This window comes from Athene noctua, chromosome 15 (genome assembly GCF_965140245.1).
Source record: "Athene noctua chromosome 15, bAthNoc1.hap1.1, whole genome shotgun sequence".
Lineage (NCBI taxonomy): Eukaryota > Metazoa > Chordata > Aves > Strigiformes > Strigidae > Athene > Athene noctua.
This window is the reverse complement of record NC_134051.1, coordinates 12231582-12244060: the sequence shown is the minus strand read 5'-3', so window position 1 is coordinate 12244060 and position 12479 is coordinate 12231582. Positions and strand designations below refer to the sequence as shown.

Genomic DNA, 12479 nt, shown 5'->3' with positions numbered 1-12479 from the left:
TTAAATATTTGCCAAACAGAATATGTCTTCTGTTTTTCCTTCCTGCTATTTAACCCTTCTGTAAGGAAAAGCCAGGCTTGTGATATTATCTTTGAAATACAGTGTAACTGTCAAGAGAAAAGACTTTCAGGATAGGAACACAAGATTGTCCAGTAAATGTTCTCAGGATATTACTCTGCCCATCTTCTAGAGAAATTTTTTATTCAGTCTCTTGAAACAAGTTTTGCTTCATGCTGGTGACTAAGGAATTCTTCATTAGGAATTGTTTTCTTGCAGGAAGACCTCGCTGAAGTAAACCAAAAAGTTCTAAATTTTTCTGCAACAGAGAGAGTTGTTCGTATTGTTATTCATCTTGCTTGTTGGGTTGCTTCCCTGGGAACAGCAGTCGCTGCTTGTGCTGGTGTTTACTTCCTCTCCATTAATAACCTAAAGGTGAGGACAGATTTTGCAGTCTGGTTTTGGAGATGTGTTTTTCCACATGGTATCTTATGCTGAGTGCAAGTAGTGGTCTGTTCACTACTAGGACTGTAGAGAAGCATAGCTGCTGTTTCTGCCAATTCAAACACAGATTCTGCTGTACCTAAAAATCTGTTTTGCAAAGGCTCGCACCACTGGGGACTATGGCAAGAGTGTAGGACCTGAGGGGTCTGAGCAAATCTGCCCCCTGGCCCCAGCAGCTGCTTGCCTGGGCTCGTGGCTAGCTTAGGGGTAGTGCAGCTGGTCACCTTGAAAGAAAACAGCAAGAAGAAGCCTCAGCAAGGCGTCCTCTCCTTTGCCTAGGAGCTGCATTTCAGATGGGGCTCCCACCCTTGGCCCCATGGAATGTGGGGGAAGGGGAGAGGGTTGCTGTGCTGCTGGACATGTGCCCGTAAAGCATGATAGTCTCTAACCTGAGAACATACAGGGAGGTGTGCCAGGTGTCTTTCTTGGGGACACAACTTGAGGCAGCATTTTGGTTAAAGCTCTAAGTTGGGGCTGTCTGTTTGTTTGGTTTTGTTTTTTTCATTTTTCCTCTTAGGTGTTTGTGAAAGAGCATAAGAATGACCTCAAGAGCCAAGCTGCCATGTTGGTGCTACCCATTATTGCATCTCTCCTCAATGCATTCATCCCATTCTTCTACTCATGGCTTGGACACCTGGAGAGATTTCAGACTCCAGGATACCAGATATATGTCACTATTGCCAGGTATTTGTTTCTACCACCTTAGTGCTTTTTGCCTGAAGTTGTCTGAGTCTTCTTTTTGACTGCAAGCTGTGTCTAGTTGGTGTGGTGGGCAGCAGGGAGCTATGGAGGAGAAATAATCTCTGAAGGCTTCTGTACACTCTTACCTCCATGTTTTGTTTGTCTTCCATGAGCCTTCTGGAGTGTTACATCTCTGCATGAGGACAGGGTATGGTTTCCCTCTCAATTAGGCACGCTGTGACACTGGGCTTGGTTTTGTTTGTAGCTTCCCTAGATGGTCCCTGGGCTGTTGGCCCCCCAGGGAAGGGAAAGGAAGTGGAGAGAGGAGTGAGGATGTCTTACTTAAATATAGATGCCTGGAATTAACACTGTGTAATTCCTGGAGCCCACATACCCAACCAGTAGCCTGTTTAGCAGAGGTTTGTGCCAAGGTTGTCATGCCCAGCTGCCCTTCTGCCAGAACAATGGACTAAGGCTGCACCTTAGCTCCGAGGAGAGCTCTTGCTGGTTCTGACACTCTGCAGTGCTATTGTTGCTATGAGAGGAGATCATCAAGCGTAACCAACCATCATCCTGCCACCATTCCTTCCAGTGAGCTTATGGACCAGCTGTTGGTGCAGTTACTGTTATTTTTTCTTTTTAGAAATACCATCCTGAAAATATCAATTGTTGGAATACTGTGCTACTACTGGCTTAGCATTGTGGCTGCATCAGAGTCACAGGTAAAGTTTCAAAAATACAAATCTTTGACTTGCAGTGCCAGGTTAGGAACCATTTTGATAACAGGCTTGTTCAGCAAAAAGATAAGTACATGTAGTGTCTTGGAAAGCTGAATATGCCACCTCAACACTTTTTTATAAGCATCTTTAGAGGAATGAACTGTAGGAAAAAATGAATTGCCCAACTCAGGTCTCAGCTGGTTTGCAGCACTGTTCGGTGAGAGGTTGACTATGATTAGTCAGGCTCTTGGCATATCTTTGATCTGGAGCCCAGGTTTCAGATGCCCAATCATTTGGGAACAATGTTAGAGTCACATGATTTTTGACTTCTAGATATGCTTTTTTTTTTTTTTTCCTTCTATTTCTTAAAGTGCTGGGAAACACTGGTTGGCCAAGATATCTATCGTCTGGTTCTAGTTGACTTCATATTTTGTTTGCTTGGCTCTTTCTTTGGAGAGTTTTTACGGAGGTGAGTACTACCTTTCTAATCTTGTTTTTATTCATTAACAAAAGACACCAAAGACCTGGTCTTTTTTTCCAGTGTGAGAAAGGAAGCCCAGCAGAAGCGTGGCTGGGGCACCACTGAACCCTTCCTTGGTTGTCTCTACCAGGCATAGTCTCTGGGTACATGCCCTGTGTATATTGCAGCTCCTTCTTAGGGGGAGGTCAGAGTGTGTACCATTCTACTCTCCCAATGTGTCCTTTTTTCCTTTGGAGATGCAAACAGGCACAGAGGAAGCCACACTGTATTCCCGTGGAATTCCTGAATGGGGTGACAAAGGACCAAGTGTCGAAAGCAGAAAACCTTGCTTTTCTGCATATGCACAGGCACACACTTCTGTCTTTCCTTGGTATGTCCCCCTGTAATTTTTTTCCTCTTAGTCATGCCACTCTGCAGAGTGCACACAAGTTTAAAACCTTATTTTAAACAGTCTTACTAAGGATGTAATATGGCTCTCAAGTGTAGAGTTCTGCAGCATAGTGAGCAAGAAAGTATTTTTAACTGAATGTGAATACAGGTAAGCAGGTAAGCAAAAAGTCATTTACTTCTGCTGTGTATGTACCTTCATATTGACAAACAGTATGACTTAAGGTAGAGCGTTTAAGTGCTTGCCAGCTCTTCAGAGCGTTTAGGGTTCCTGGTCTTACTTGTGTAGGAGATCCATTGTTTGCCCTTTGCACATGATGTGAACAAGACTGGTTTACAAGGTAGGACTTTGTTAGCTTTATGTTAAATTAACACAAAACAGCATTGAGAAGCCCTTGAAGAGTTACCCTCTGCAGCTTTTTCCAGTGTACTCTAATCCTCCTGTTCTCCTCCTGTTCAGATAGGAAACCACCTCCCAACAAAAGGTCACAGTACCAAAACTGCAGTGTCAGCTGTGATGAATGTCCTCCCCTAAGCTGTTCAAAAGCACCAGACTTACAGCCCTGAAAGATTAAAAGTACAATTGCTTGTATTTGTTTGTATCATCGTAAAGCCCAAAAGCCAGGGAGATGGGATAATTACCAAATCTTTATTGTTCTTGCTACAACAAGCAGAAACGGAATTGTCCCCAGCTCAGGAAAAATGAGGTGATAAAAAGGGGTTGTTTGTCCTCAGTAGGAATCCTCTGAGTACTTGCTTATCGATGTATGTCTCAGCTACTTGCAACCTCAGTTAGTTTGAAGTAGGAGATACTTTAGGATATATTAAAAGTATCAGTCTACAAGATCCAGATTTTTGAGGCTGAAAATTCTGAGGACTCAGGAACTGAAAAGCTGTTACAGTTTTGTACTGAGGCAACTTGCCATTTCAACCGTTTAAGTATAAGCATACTTTTCTGATATAGTTACAAATGCCTTTTTTCCCTCCCCTTTTTTTTTTTTTCTAAGTTGCATGAAAAATATCCTAGCTCTTATTTCAACCCTGCTTTTGCCAAATTCTGTTTCATTTTTGATGTGTCTAATCAATGAGCTGTGGCTGCTTTGCATGACATGCGGTTAATGCAGCCCCTAAATAATTTGTCACTGATGCTTGTATTCAGGATGTTATTTGTAGTGATTTCTACAAAGAGTTTTATCATTTAGAAAATTCTATTGTCCTGTGCTTTTTTTTTTTTTTTTCCACCCCCAGAATTATTGGAACTACAGTCTGTGTGAACCTGGGGTTGCCAGAATTTGATATTGGACGAAATGTTTTAGATTTGATCTATGCACAGACTTTGACCTGGTAAGTGTGACATTTACAGTCAAAACTTCATTTGCGCTTAGAAATACCATGCAATATTCTTATTCTGACATTTCTGGGTCCTTCTATCATGGGGAGAATAACAGGATAAATGCCTGAGAGAGATGACATATTAAGTACCTTTGTAAGGACTGTGACTTGCCAGTTCCCTTTGTAATTGTGCTGTAGTCAGTAGTTTACCCTGTGGCCACCTGGTCTGGGAGAAACCCATGAAAGGAGCATCCTAGAGTTTTGTTTACTTCCCCACTGGAACGGTGTTCCTGTTGAAATAGTCTCAGTATTAAACCCTGGCAAATATACCTTTTTTCTAACAATGACTATGTTACTCCAATTACATGAGTTATGCAGACGTGTAGATAGGTATGTATGTTTGAAGTTGCATATTTTTAAAGGTTGACTTACTGTTACAGGATCAGTGTTAATATAATCACATTTCCAAATAACCAAACACTGTGTATGCAGCTAGTGTGATATTTCTGCTTTCAGTGCACTGAGAGCTGTGTGGTGAATAGTCAAGATTTAACTTTTCTCTTGTAAATGCTTTCTTGTAGGATTGGTATCCTCTTTTCACCTCTGCTGCCTGGTATCCAGATGATATCATTTTCTATAATATTTTATGTGAAAAAGGTAACAAGCTTTAGATTTATTTGTTATAAACTTACACGGTTTGAAATCTGGACAGAATTTATTGTGTTAAAGTGCTAGTTTAGCCTGGAAGCTGAGGGGGTTTGCATTTAGGAGAGCAGTTTGGTTGATTGGGTTTTGAGGGGAGGGTATGTTGCTTTAAAAGAGCACAATTTAGATGCACACCCTTGAATTACAAACCTGTGACATTTGAAAGGGGGGAAAATGTGGAAGGGTTAAGAGCACAGTTAGAGAGTGGGGAGAATAGTGGTAAAACTGAAAGCTGGGGAACTAACCATGTACAAGTGCATATGTTAGTATAAGCACTCAGCCTGTGCTGTGACTTTGGCTTCCTGCCTACTCCCCAGCAACCTGCCCCTCCACCGCCCCAAGTTATCTAAGCATAAGCAGGGGGATTCAGCTAAAGATCAAGGTGGAAATTTATTCTTTTCAGAATTGGTTGTCTCAGTAGTATGACTAGATGATAGATTGTTAGCTGGGTCATTGAACAGTTCGTAGTGTTGAATATAGAAGAACAAAGCTATAGCTAGAAAGATTGATTCAGACTTCCCCAAACCGTGGGTTTGTGTATGCTACAAAAACAAACTCTACCCAACAGAGTCCTGAAGAACCCATTAACACCTCATTTTGCCTCTTACTAGTCAGACTAAATTCTTTACGTTTTCTATAACTACAGTATATCTATCAAATTCATATAAAAGAAGTTATTGGAAACTTGATAGATGCTATTTCAGCAATTGCCACCAGCAGTTTCAGTGTGATTAACTTAAACCAAGTTGAAGTGGCAGGTAACACCATTCCAAGAGTCAGTGTACCTTCATCTCTTTAAAGGTCAGTCTGATGATGAATTGCCAACCCCCTCGCAAAGTCTGGAGAACTGCTCAAATGGCAACATCCTTCATGCTCCTGCTGTTTTTCCCTTCCTTCCTTGGAGTCCTGTCTGTCATTGGAGTCACTATCTGGAGGTATGGAAGATCACTGGCATTCAAGCCTATTATGTTATGCTGTGTGACCTGATACCAGGCAGAGGAATCTGCATTTTTCCATAGAAAAAGCTATATGAATTGCTAATGGAAGTTTTCAGATGTTCATGAGATGCTCTGTATTCTGAAAACAAGACATGCTCAGTGACTTTGCAAGAATGTGGTTAACACAATACCTTGTCCTGTAAGAAAGATGGAGAAGAAAAAAAGTTACTTGAAGTTTTGGGATCCTATTTAAATGTCACAGCAAATTTGGCTTTTCCTTCTCCTAAAAAGTTGCTGTAACTTAGTCCTAGTTCCTGGACTAATTTATATTATAGGCCATACTGGATCTGGAGTGGAGAAACACCTGGAAAAAACTCAGCTGAGGTTAACTTCTGGATTATTTACAAAATTCAAAGGCTTTTTGCAGGCAGTGTTGACCTCTGCAATAGTGCATCTTGGTTGCTACCAGTATTTTAAAGCTGCTTTGTTTGTGTGCATGTTACTCTGCTCGCAGTAATGAGGGCAGCATGGATAGTCCTTTTTCTTGGCAATTCTCAGCCCCCTGATTTCAATATTTAGTGAAACACGTGAAATCAGGTGGGATGAAATATTTCAGAGCAAAAATTTCCAGATGGCAGGTGGGAATTTCAGACTATCTGAAGTGGTTCATTTTCAAAGCAAACAGCATTTTCCTATTTCAGTTATACCCAAAAATGTTAACTCTTGTTATGGGCTGCCTTAGTTCACCACATCCTGTTGTTACAGAAAATCTGTAGTGACTCATGTCCTTGAAGGCAAGGTGATTATTCCTTTAAGCACCTGTGGTGAAACTTTGAAAATCCAGATTTTCACTTTGCTGTAGCTTGCTCTGCAGTGATTGATTTGTTACATTTAGCTCAAGATTGTGTTTACAGGGCTTGGTACCAATCCATTGCAGCAGGGTCTCTTATTTCTCACTGCATAGTCTGGGGTTGGTGATTTAATGGCTGGAGAGTGACTCAAGTTAAAAACACACATCATGAGAGTTCCCTGAGGGTCCAAAGAGAGCAGAGGGTTATAGCAAACTAGTGAGCAACGCGATGTACAAAATCACTATATTAAATAACTCACTAGTTAATATATGAAGCTTTAAGTAGCTGTTTTCTCACACTTTCAGGTTAAAACCTTCAGAAGAATGTGGTCCTTTCAGAGGTTTGTCTTCTATGTATGATGTAGTCTCTAAGTGGATAAAAATACTGGAAAATTACCCTGCCTCAAAATGGGTAGTGTGGATCTACCATAACTTAATTACAAGTGAATTTTTCTTCTTCATCCTCTCCGTTATTGCCCTGTAAGTACCTGCTAATGAAAAGCACTGGAAGAGGACCTGAAGTGGGAAAAACTGTCTATGACATAGCCATTCTTCATTTAAAAAAAAAAAAAGCAAAGTGCATTTTAAAGCATCAGAAATGGTTAATATATTGGAAATTCATGTATTTGAATTACATAAAGAAATTATAAAACTTATTCCTTGTATGTTAGGATGCCAAAGCCTTTTATAAACCTGCTTCATGCTAACCCTAGGATACACTGCTTTTCACTGAGTATTTCTAGTTCACTGCTGCTTACGCTCCAGACCTTCTTACTGCTGGCACACTTAGCTTTAGGGACATCAGCAAAAGGGAATATGCTGCATACAGTGCTGCATACAGTGAGCAAAATAAATTGACTTTTTTTTTTTCTTCCCCCAGTGTTGAATAAATCAGTAGAGAAAGAGCAAGCTTTCACAAGCACTGGCAATACAGGCCAGTTCTATACTAGGACCCTGAGCAACATGAAAAGCAGAAGTTTGAGAGATGGTTGCTTTGTCTTTTCTGACAGTTTCTGATCAGTGGAGTCATTAGAGGAGAATATATCCCGTTAAGAATAGTAGGGACACTGTGGTGGAAGGGCATGGTGGTGCACAAGTAGCATGTTAAAGTGCATGTTAAAGTTCCCCACCATATGAGGAATTCTAATAAGTAGGTTGCAGTCTACTTCCAGCTCATCTCAGGTAAATTCACATACTGTCCTCTTGGCTGAAGTAAATTATTTTGGCAAAACCATGTGTATTAAACTGTGTGCCCACTGGTAGGGTTTGATGTTGTAGCTGTACTGCTTGATATTTCTAGCGTGGGCCATGCACACAGTTATGAGCCCAAACCTGTTCTTATAAAACAAGTTCCCACTGATTCGAGTGGGACCAGGATTGGCCTGGAAGCACTAAGTGTTCGGTGTTGTGATTTAAGGTCCAGGCATGTGTCTAAGCAAATGACACAAAGTTGGATAAGAGCATTAGGTTCCTATTTGTTATCTGAAACACACCTTGTATTGCTGACTGACTTTAATTGTACGTCTTATCTTGAATACAAGTCCATAAATCTTTGGGTCCTTTCCAAGAGAATGTCTTAAGCAATTTCATGTGCTTGTCATTCTATGTGTATTTCTATACATACATTTTAAAAATACATGTATTGTCTGTATATGTATAAATATGCATGTATAGATATGTGTGTATATATATCTTTTCGTGGGTAAAATAAACAAGATAACTTTTTGTTTAGGCAATGACTAGGAGGAAATACTCATGAGTATGAGTGCTTATATGTTGGACTTTTTTTTTTGTTTAGAATTATTACTTATCTTTACTGGCAAATAACAGAAGGAAGAAAGACTGTAACCAAATTCTTAAAGAACCAAATTATCAATGTAAGTTTGACTTTCAGCTTTATCTTTTTTAAAATTTGGCTTTCTGTTGATTGTCTCATCTTGCTGTTGTGGAGCCGTAATCTGCTCCTCCTATGACAGTTCAAGGGAGGGTGGGAGCCCTCCACTATGTCTATTGCAGGGAAACTTAACTCACAAATAAGAGTTGCTGCAAAACAGTTTTACCTTCAAGCTGTGCTGCTGCAGCTCCCTATGTAGATTATTTCAGAATAAAAGAAATTTTAATGATTGTTCTGGTCAATGGTTACTCATAGGCCTTGAGCCTCTCAAGAATTAGTCCATTCCAGCTAATGATCAAATGTGTCTTGACCATAGGGAGTAAAAGAAAAAAGATTTTTACTTGAAAAACTATGGCTACTGCAAAGAAACCAAAACCCATCTGCACCAAGAGGACAAGGCCAGCAGGTCAGTCTGATAGTTCAGGTACTGCTGTTTCAATTAAATGCTTGGTATGATTTCATGGGGTTCCTCTAGCCTTGCAAATAGGCTGCCATTTTGGGATAGGTCTGTATTTAAAACTTCACATAAATTGATTACTGGTTAATTCCAGATTGGAAAAGGATACCGTGGAAATTCCCTAACTGTTTGCTCCAGGCTGTAATTTAGCCTAGGAAGGGTATAGAAAAGTCCTTACCCTCACTGGATGTTATTTATGATTATGAAACTGCAGGAAAACATTCCTAATCTAGGAATGCAGTGATGGTCACTAAAGGGTTTGGCCGCAGTTGAACCTTGCCTAGACTTAAAGGAGGCTGCTTTCCTCCCCTGACCCTGGATTTCCTTAGGGGTCTATGGTTTGTGCCCTCCCCACCCCGCCCAGTCTTTTCACCTGAGGTAAAACTGAGTGCTTTGACCTAATTCCATACAACATCGAGATAGACATCTAATGTTCTTAAACTTTAGTTTATTTTTCAAGTCAGTCCTGCCTGCTGAGCTATCAAATTAGTGTTAAAATGTGCATATACAGTGCTGTGCAGGGTTTTTATTTGGCTGAGCAACTACTCTTTGACCTACATACTGGTGAATAAAAAGTTTGTCAGGTTCCCCTCCCTCCCTCAAGAAAACCCCAGACAAATCCCCTGTATGACTGGCCATCATTAATGCAATAATATAAATAAATAAATATTGACTGTAGAGAGGGGAACTTGAAGTGAGTGGGCATTTTCTGTGTGCTGGGGATTTTCAAACACTAGACAATTCTGTGGCCACATCCAGGGTCATGAGTGGGACTCCTGAGGGAATGTGGGTATTCTTGTAGTTGTTAAGGTCAGACTTCAAAAGGAGATGCCAGAATAATCTCATTGTGGATCTAGTAGAAGAGCCATCTCCCTAAAACAAGGGTAGGAGTAGCACTGACCATAAAGTCATGATTGGAAGCCAGGATGTAGTACTGCTAATGCCAAATATTCTGCCTTTCAGAGAAGTTCTTCTTCATCCCACCTGTCCAGACAACCTGCTCAGCAAGTGCCAGGCTACCCAGGAGGGGCATTTGACAGAAATCAAAACGCATCCTACAATGAGGTGAGATGGTCAAAAAGAAGAAACTCTCCACTAGATTTCCATATATAGAACCTGGGGCATGAAATGGACAATGGGCATATGTTGAGCAAAGAGGTCACCCTGTCTGTATAGAAATAACTTTAAAGATTAACTTGAGCAGATACAAAAATGTAATCAGAATAGCTGTTGGAATTCTCATACAGACCTGTTTAAGATCTGGAGAGTATGGTTTTGTTCCTGGTAACTGGTATAATTTAAAATGCAAAATAACAGGCACATGAGGGAAACATCAACCTAAATCTGCTTGTGAATTTTGTTTTCAGTATCCTGATGCTGCTGGGATCTTGAGGGGGTCTGGCTTCCCACTAGGTAAGCAACAAATGCTAAACACAGAACACAGCTCTTAGAGGCTTGGCTCAGTAAAAATGTTTGATGTAGTACAGACACAGCATGTAACAGCTTGATGGAAGAGACACAGAATTTTACCATCTTGTATAAAGAGAAAACAAAAAGTGTTTCTGAGGTAAACATTGACTATAGGATGTGCTTATTAGTAGCTTGTTGCGATGTTTTTGGTGACTTCTGAAGACTCATCACAAGCTTCTATATACCAGAGAGTTGAATTTCTTTGGGTAAATGAGCCATTTTGTCTTATTCTTGCCTGTGGCTGCTCCCGTATTGCATCACATTAGAGATACACTTCACATCTTGGTGTGAGTCTCAGAAGAGGTTATTAACAATGTAGAGTCTCTAGGACAGCGTATGTCTGGAATAAAAAGAGCTATGGAAACTTGCCTGGTAGCTTGAACTATTCCTGGTTTACACAAAGACGTAACTTCATTCCAAAGAGTTGACAGATGGGACACTTAACAGCACGGGGGTGGTGGTTATACCAACACCAGCACAGCTAACATCACTTCCTTTGTGAAAACAGAGCCCGAGCCAGCCCAGCCCCGCTGGCCAGGCGTGTCCGAGGCGGTGGCACTCGCTCTGCGTGCTAGAGAAGCGGCTCAGTGGGAAGACGAAGATGATGACAAAGACTTTTGACCGTGAGCAGGCAGAAACAATAATCAATGTTAAGTTGTTGGGTGGTGTTCTACAAAAAGCAATGCTCATTTGCACTAATGATGTTTTTTTACCCCTAAATGGAAGAAAAAATAGAAGAACAGATTGCAGAATGCATCCCTACTGCAGTTTATTGCTGTGATGGGGAATATCCTGTGTGTTTGGTTTGGTTTTGAAGTAGCAATATTCTGGTGAGGGTCAGCATTCCTCCAGGACTGGCCTTCACCTCCATGCAGTAAGGGTCCCTCCACAGCTGGTTACTTATCATCAACTAAACATAAGGAAATTTGTGCCTAATTGTAAACAAAAGCTTTGCTCTAAAAATATTTTTAATCAGTCATATTGTTCAAACTGCTTTTATCTGATCTAAACAAAAAGTGAGGTATTTGTCAAATAACAATAGAAGGAAATTGAAGTGCAGTTGTTTTTAATGACTGAGACGTTGTACTGGCTGCAAAGTAACTTGTGTGAACCAGGTTAAGCTTCTGTTCCGTTTTCACTTTTCTGAGCCATTTGTAGTTTTATAGTCATGCAAAAACACCTTTGATGTTAAAACTTATCGGAACTCTTTATCAAAATTCTTATCTGTGTAAAACCACTGCTTGTGAACAAGAAGTTTACACAATATCTTTTCTAGTAAAGGATGGATTGGAAGTAACACAATTAAGAGGTTTGGGGTTTTTTTATTGCAGCTTCTTATTATTCAGAGCCACAACTTTACCATGGTGATTTTTTTTTTTTGTTAGCTACTTCAAGGTTTATTCCTCCATCATTGCTTCAGACATAAAAATTTAGGTTAAAGACAACGCCAAAATAACCACCAGAGGTACAGAAAAAAGGACAAACTTTACACACAAGACTAGAGATTCAATTTTGTTGTCTTTGTGCCTGTATAGCTGTGGAGTCTGGCTGTGAATATTGAATATGGGCCTGGTGTTGGTACAGAGGGTTGTGACTTGGTGCCAGGACCTCAAGCAGCAACAGAAGAGGGAGCTTTGGGGCAGGGGTTGTTTGCCAGGAGTTGCTGTTCCACTGGCTGCTCGGGGAGTGCCTGTCAAACACAGCAGTAAAGGAAGAGGCTATGGGACTCATGAAGGGGCTGGACAGAAACTGATTGAGGGTGCAACGTACACACGATAGAGGATGTGCAGCAGAAGACTGAGATTGTTGGTTTGGTAGTGCAGGGTGGATGAGTGAAGTGAGGAGGCTCTCAGCATCCTGGCAGGAAAACCCCCCTTCTTACTCCTGTGTTTCTTTGGGCTTATATATAGCTCACAATACAAGCAAAAAAATCCATCACCCCTTACAGAAGGTAGCATTAATCTGCTGCTACTTCAGAAGCTTGGACTTGCCTTAATTGGAACAATTGTGTAGTTCTTTCCACCAATGACTGATTTTTTTTTATTACTACCTTTTGCATCTTTT

General features: G+C 40.7%; 1 protein-coding gene across 1 annotated transcript in view; it reads left to right on the top strand.

Moving 5' to 3' along the window:
* TMC5 (transmembrane channel like 5) overlaps positions 1-12372 on the top strand; it is a 27910-nt gene extending 15538 nt beyond the window's left edge. The window contains exons 11-23 of the mRNA XM_074919151.1: positions 277-432; positions 1019-1185; positions 1826-1904; positions 2273-2370; positions 4018-4113; positions 4683-4758; positions 5608-5741; positions 6901-7074; positions 8393-8471; positions 8805-8894; positions 9909-10010; positions 10313-10358; positions 10924-12372. Coding sequence (XP_074775252.1) covers positions 277-432; positions 1019-1185; positions 1826-1904; positions 2273-2370; positions 4018-4113; positions 4683-4758; positions 5608-5741; positions 6901-7074; positions 8393-8471; positions 8805-8894; positions 9909-10010; positions 10313-10358; positions 10924-11036 — 1410 coding nt within the window. The 3' untranslated portion in view covers positions 11037-12372. The remainder of the gene's footprint in view (positions 1-276; positions 433-1018; positions 1186-1825; positions 1905-2272; positions 2371-4017; positions 4114-4682; positions 4759-5607; positions 5742-6900; positions 7075-8392; positions 8472-8804; positions 8895-9908; positions 10011-10312; positions 10359-10923) is intronic.
* Positions 12373-12479: the final 107 nt, after the last annotated feature.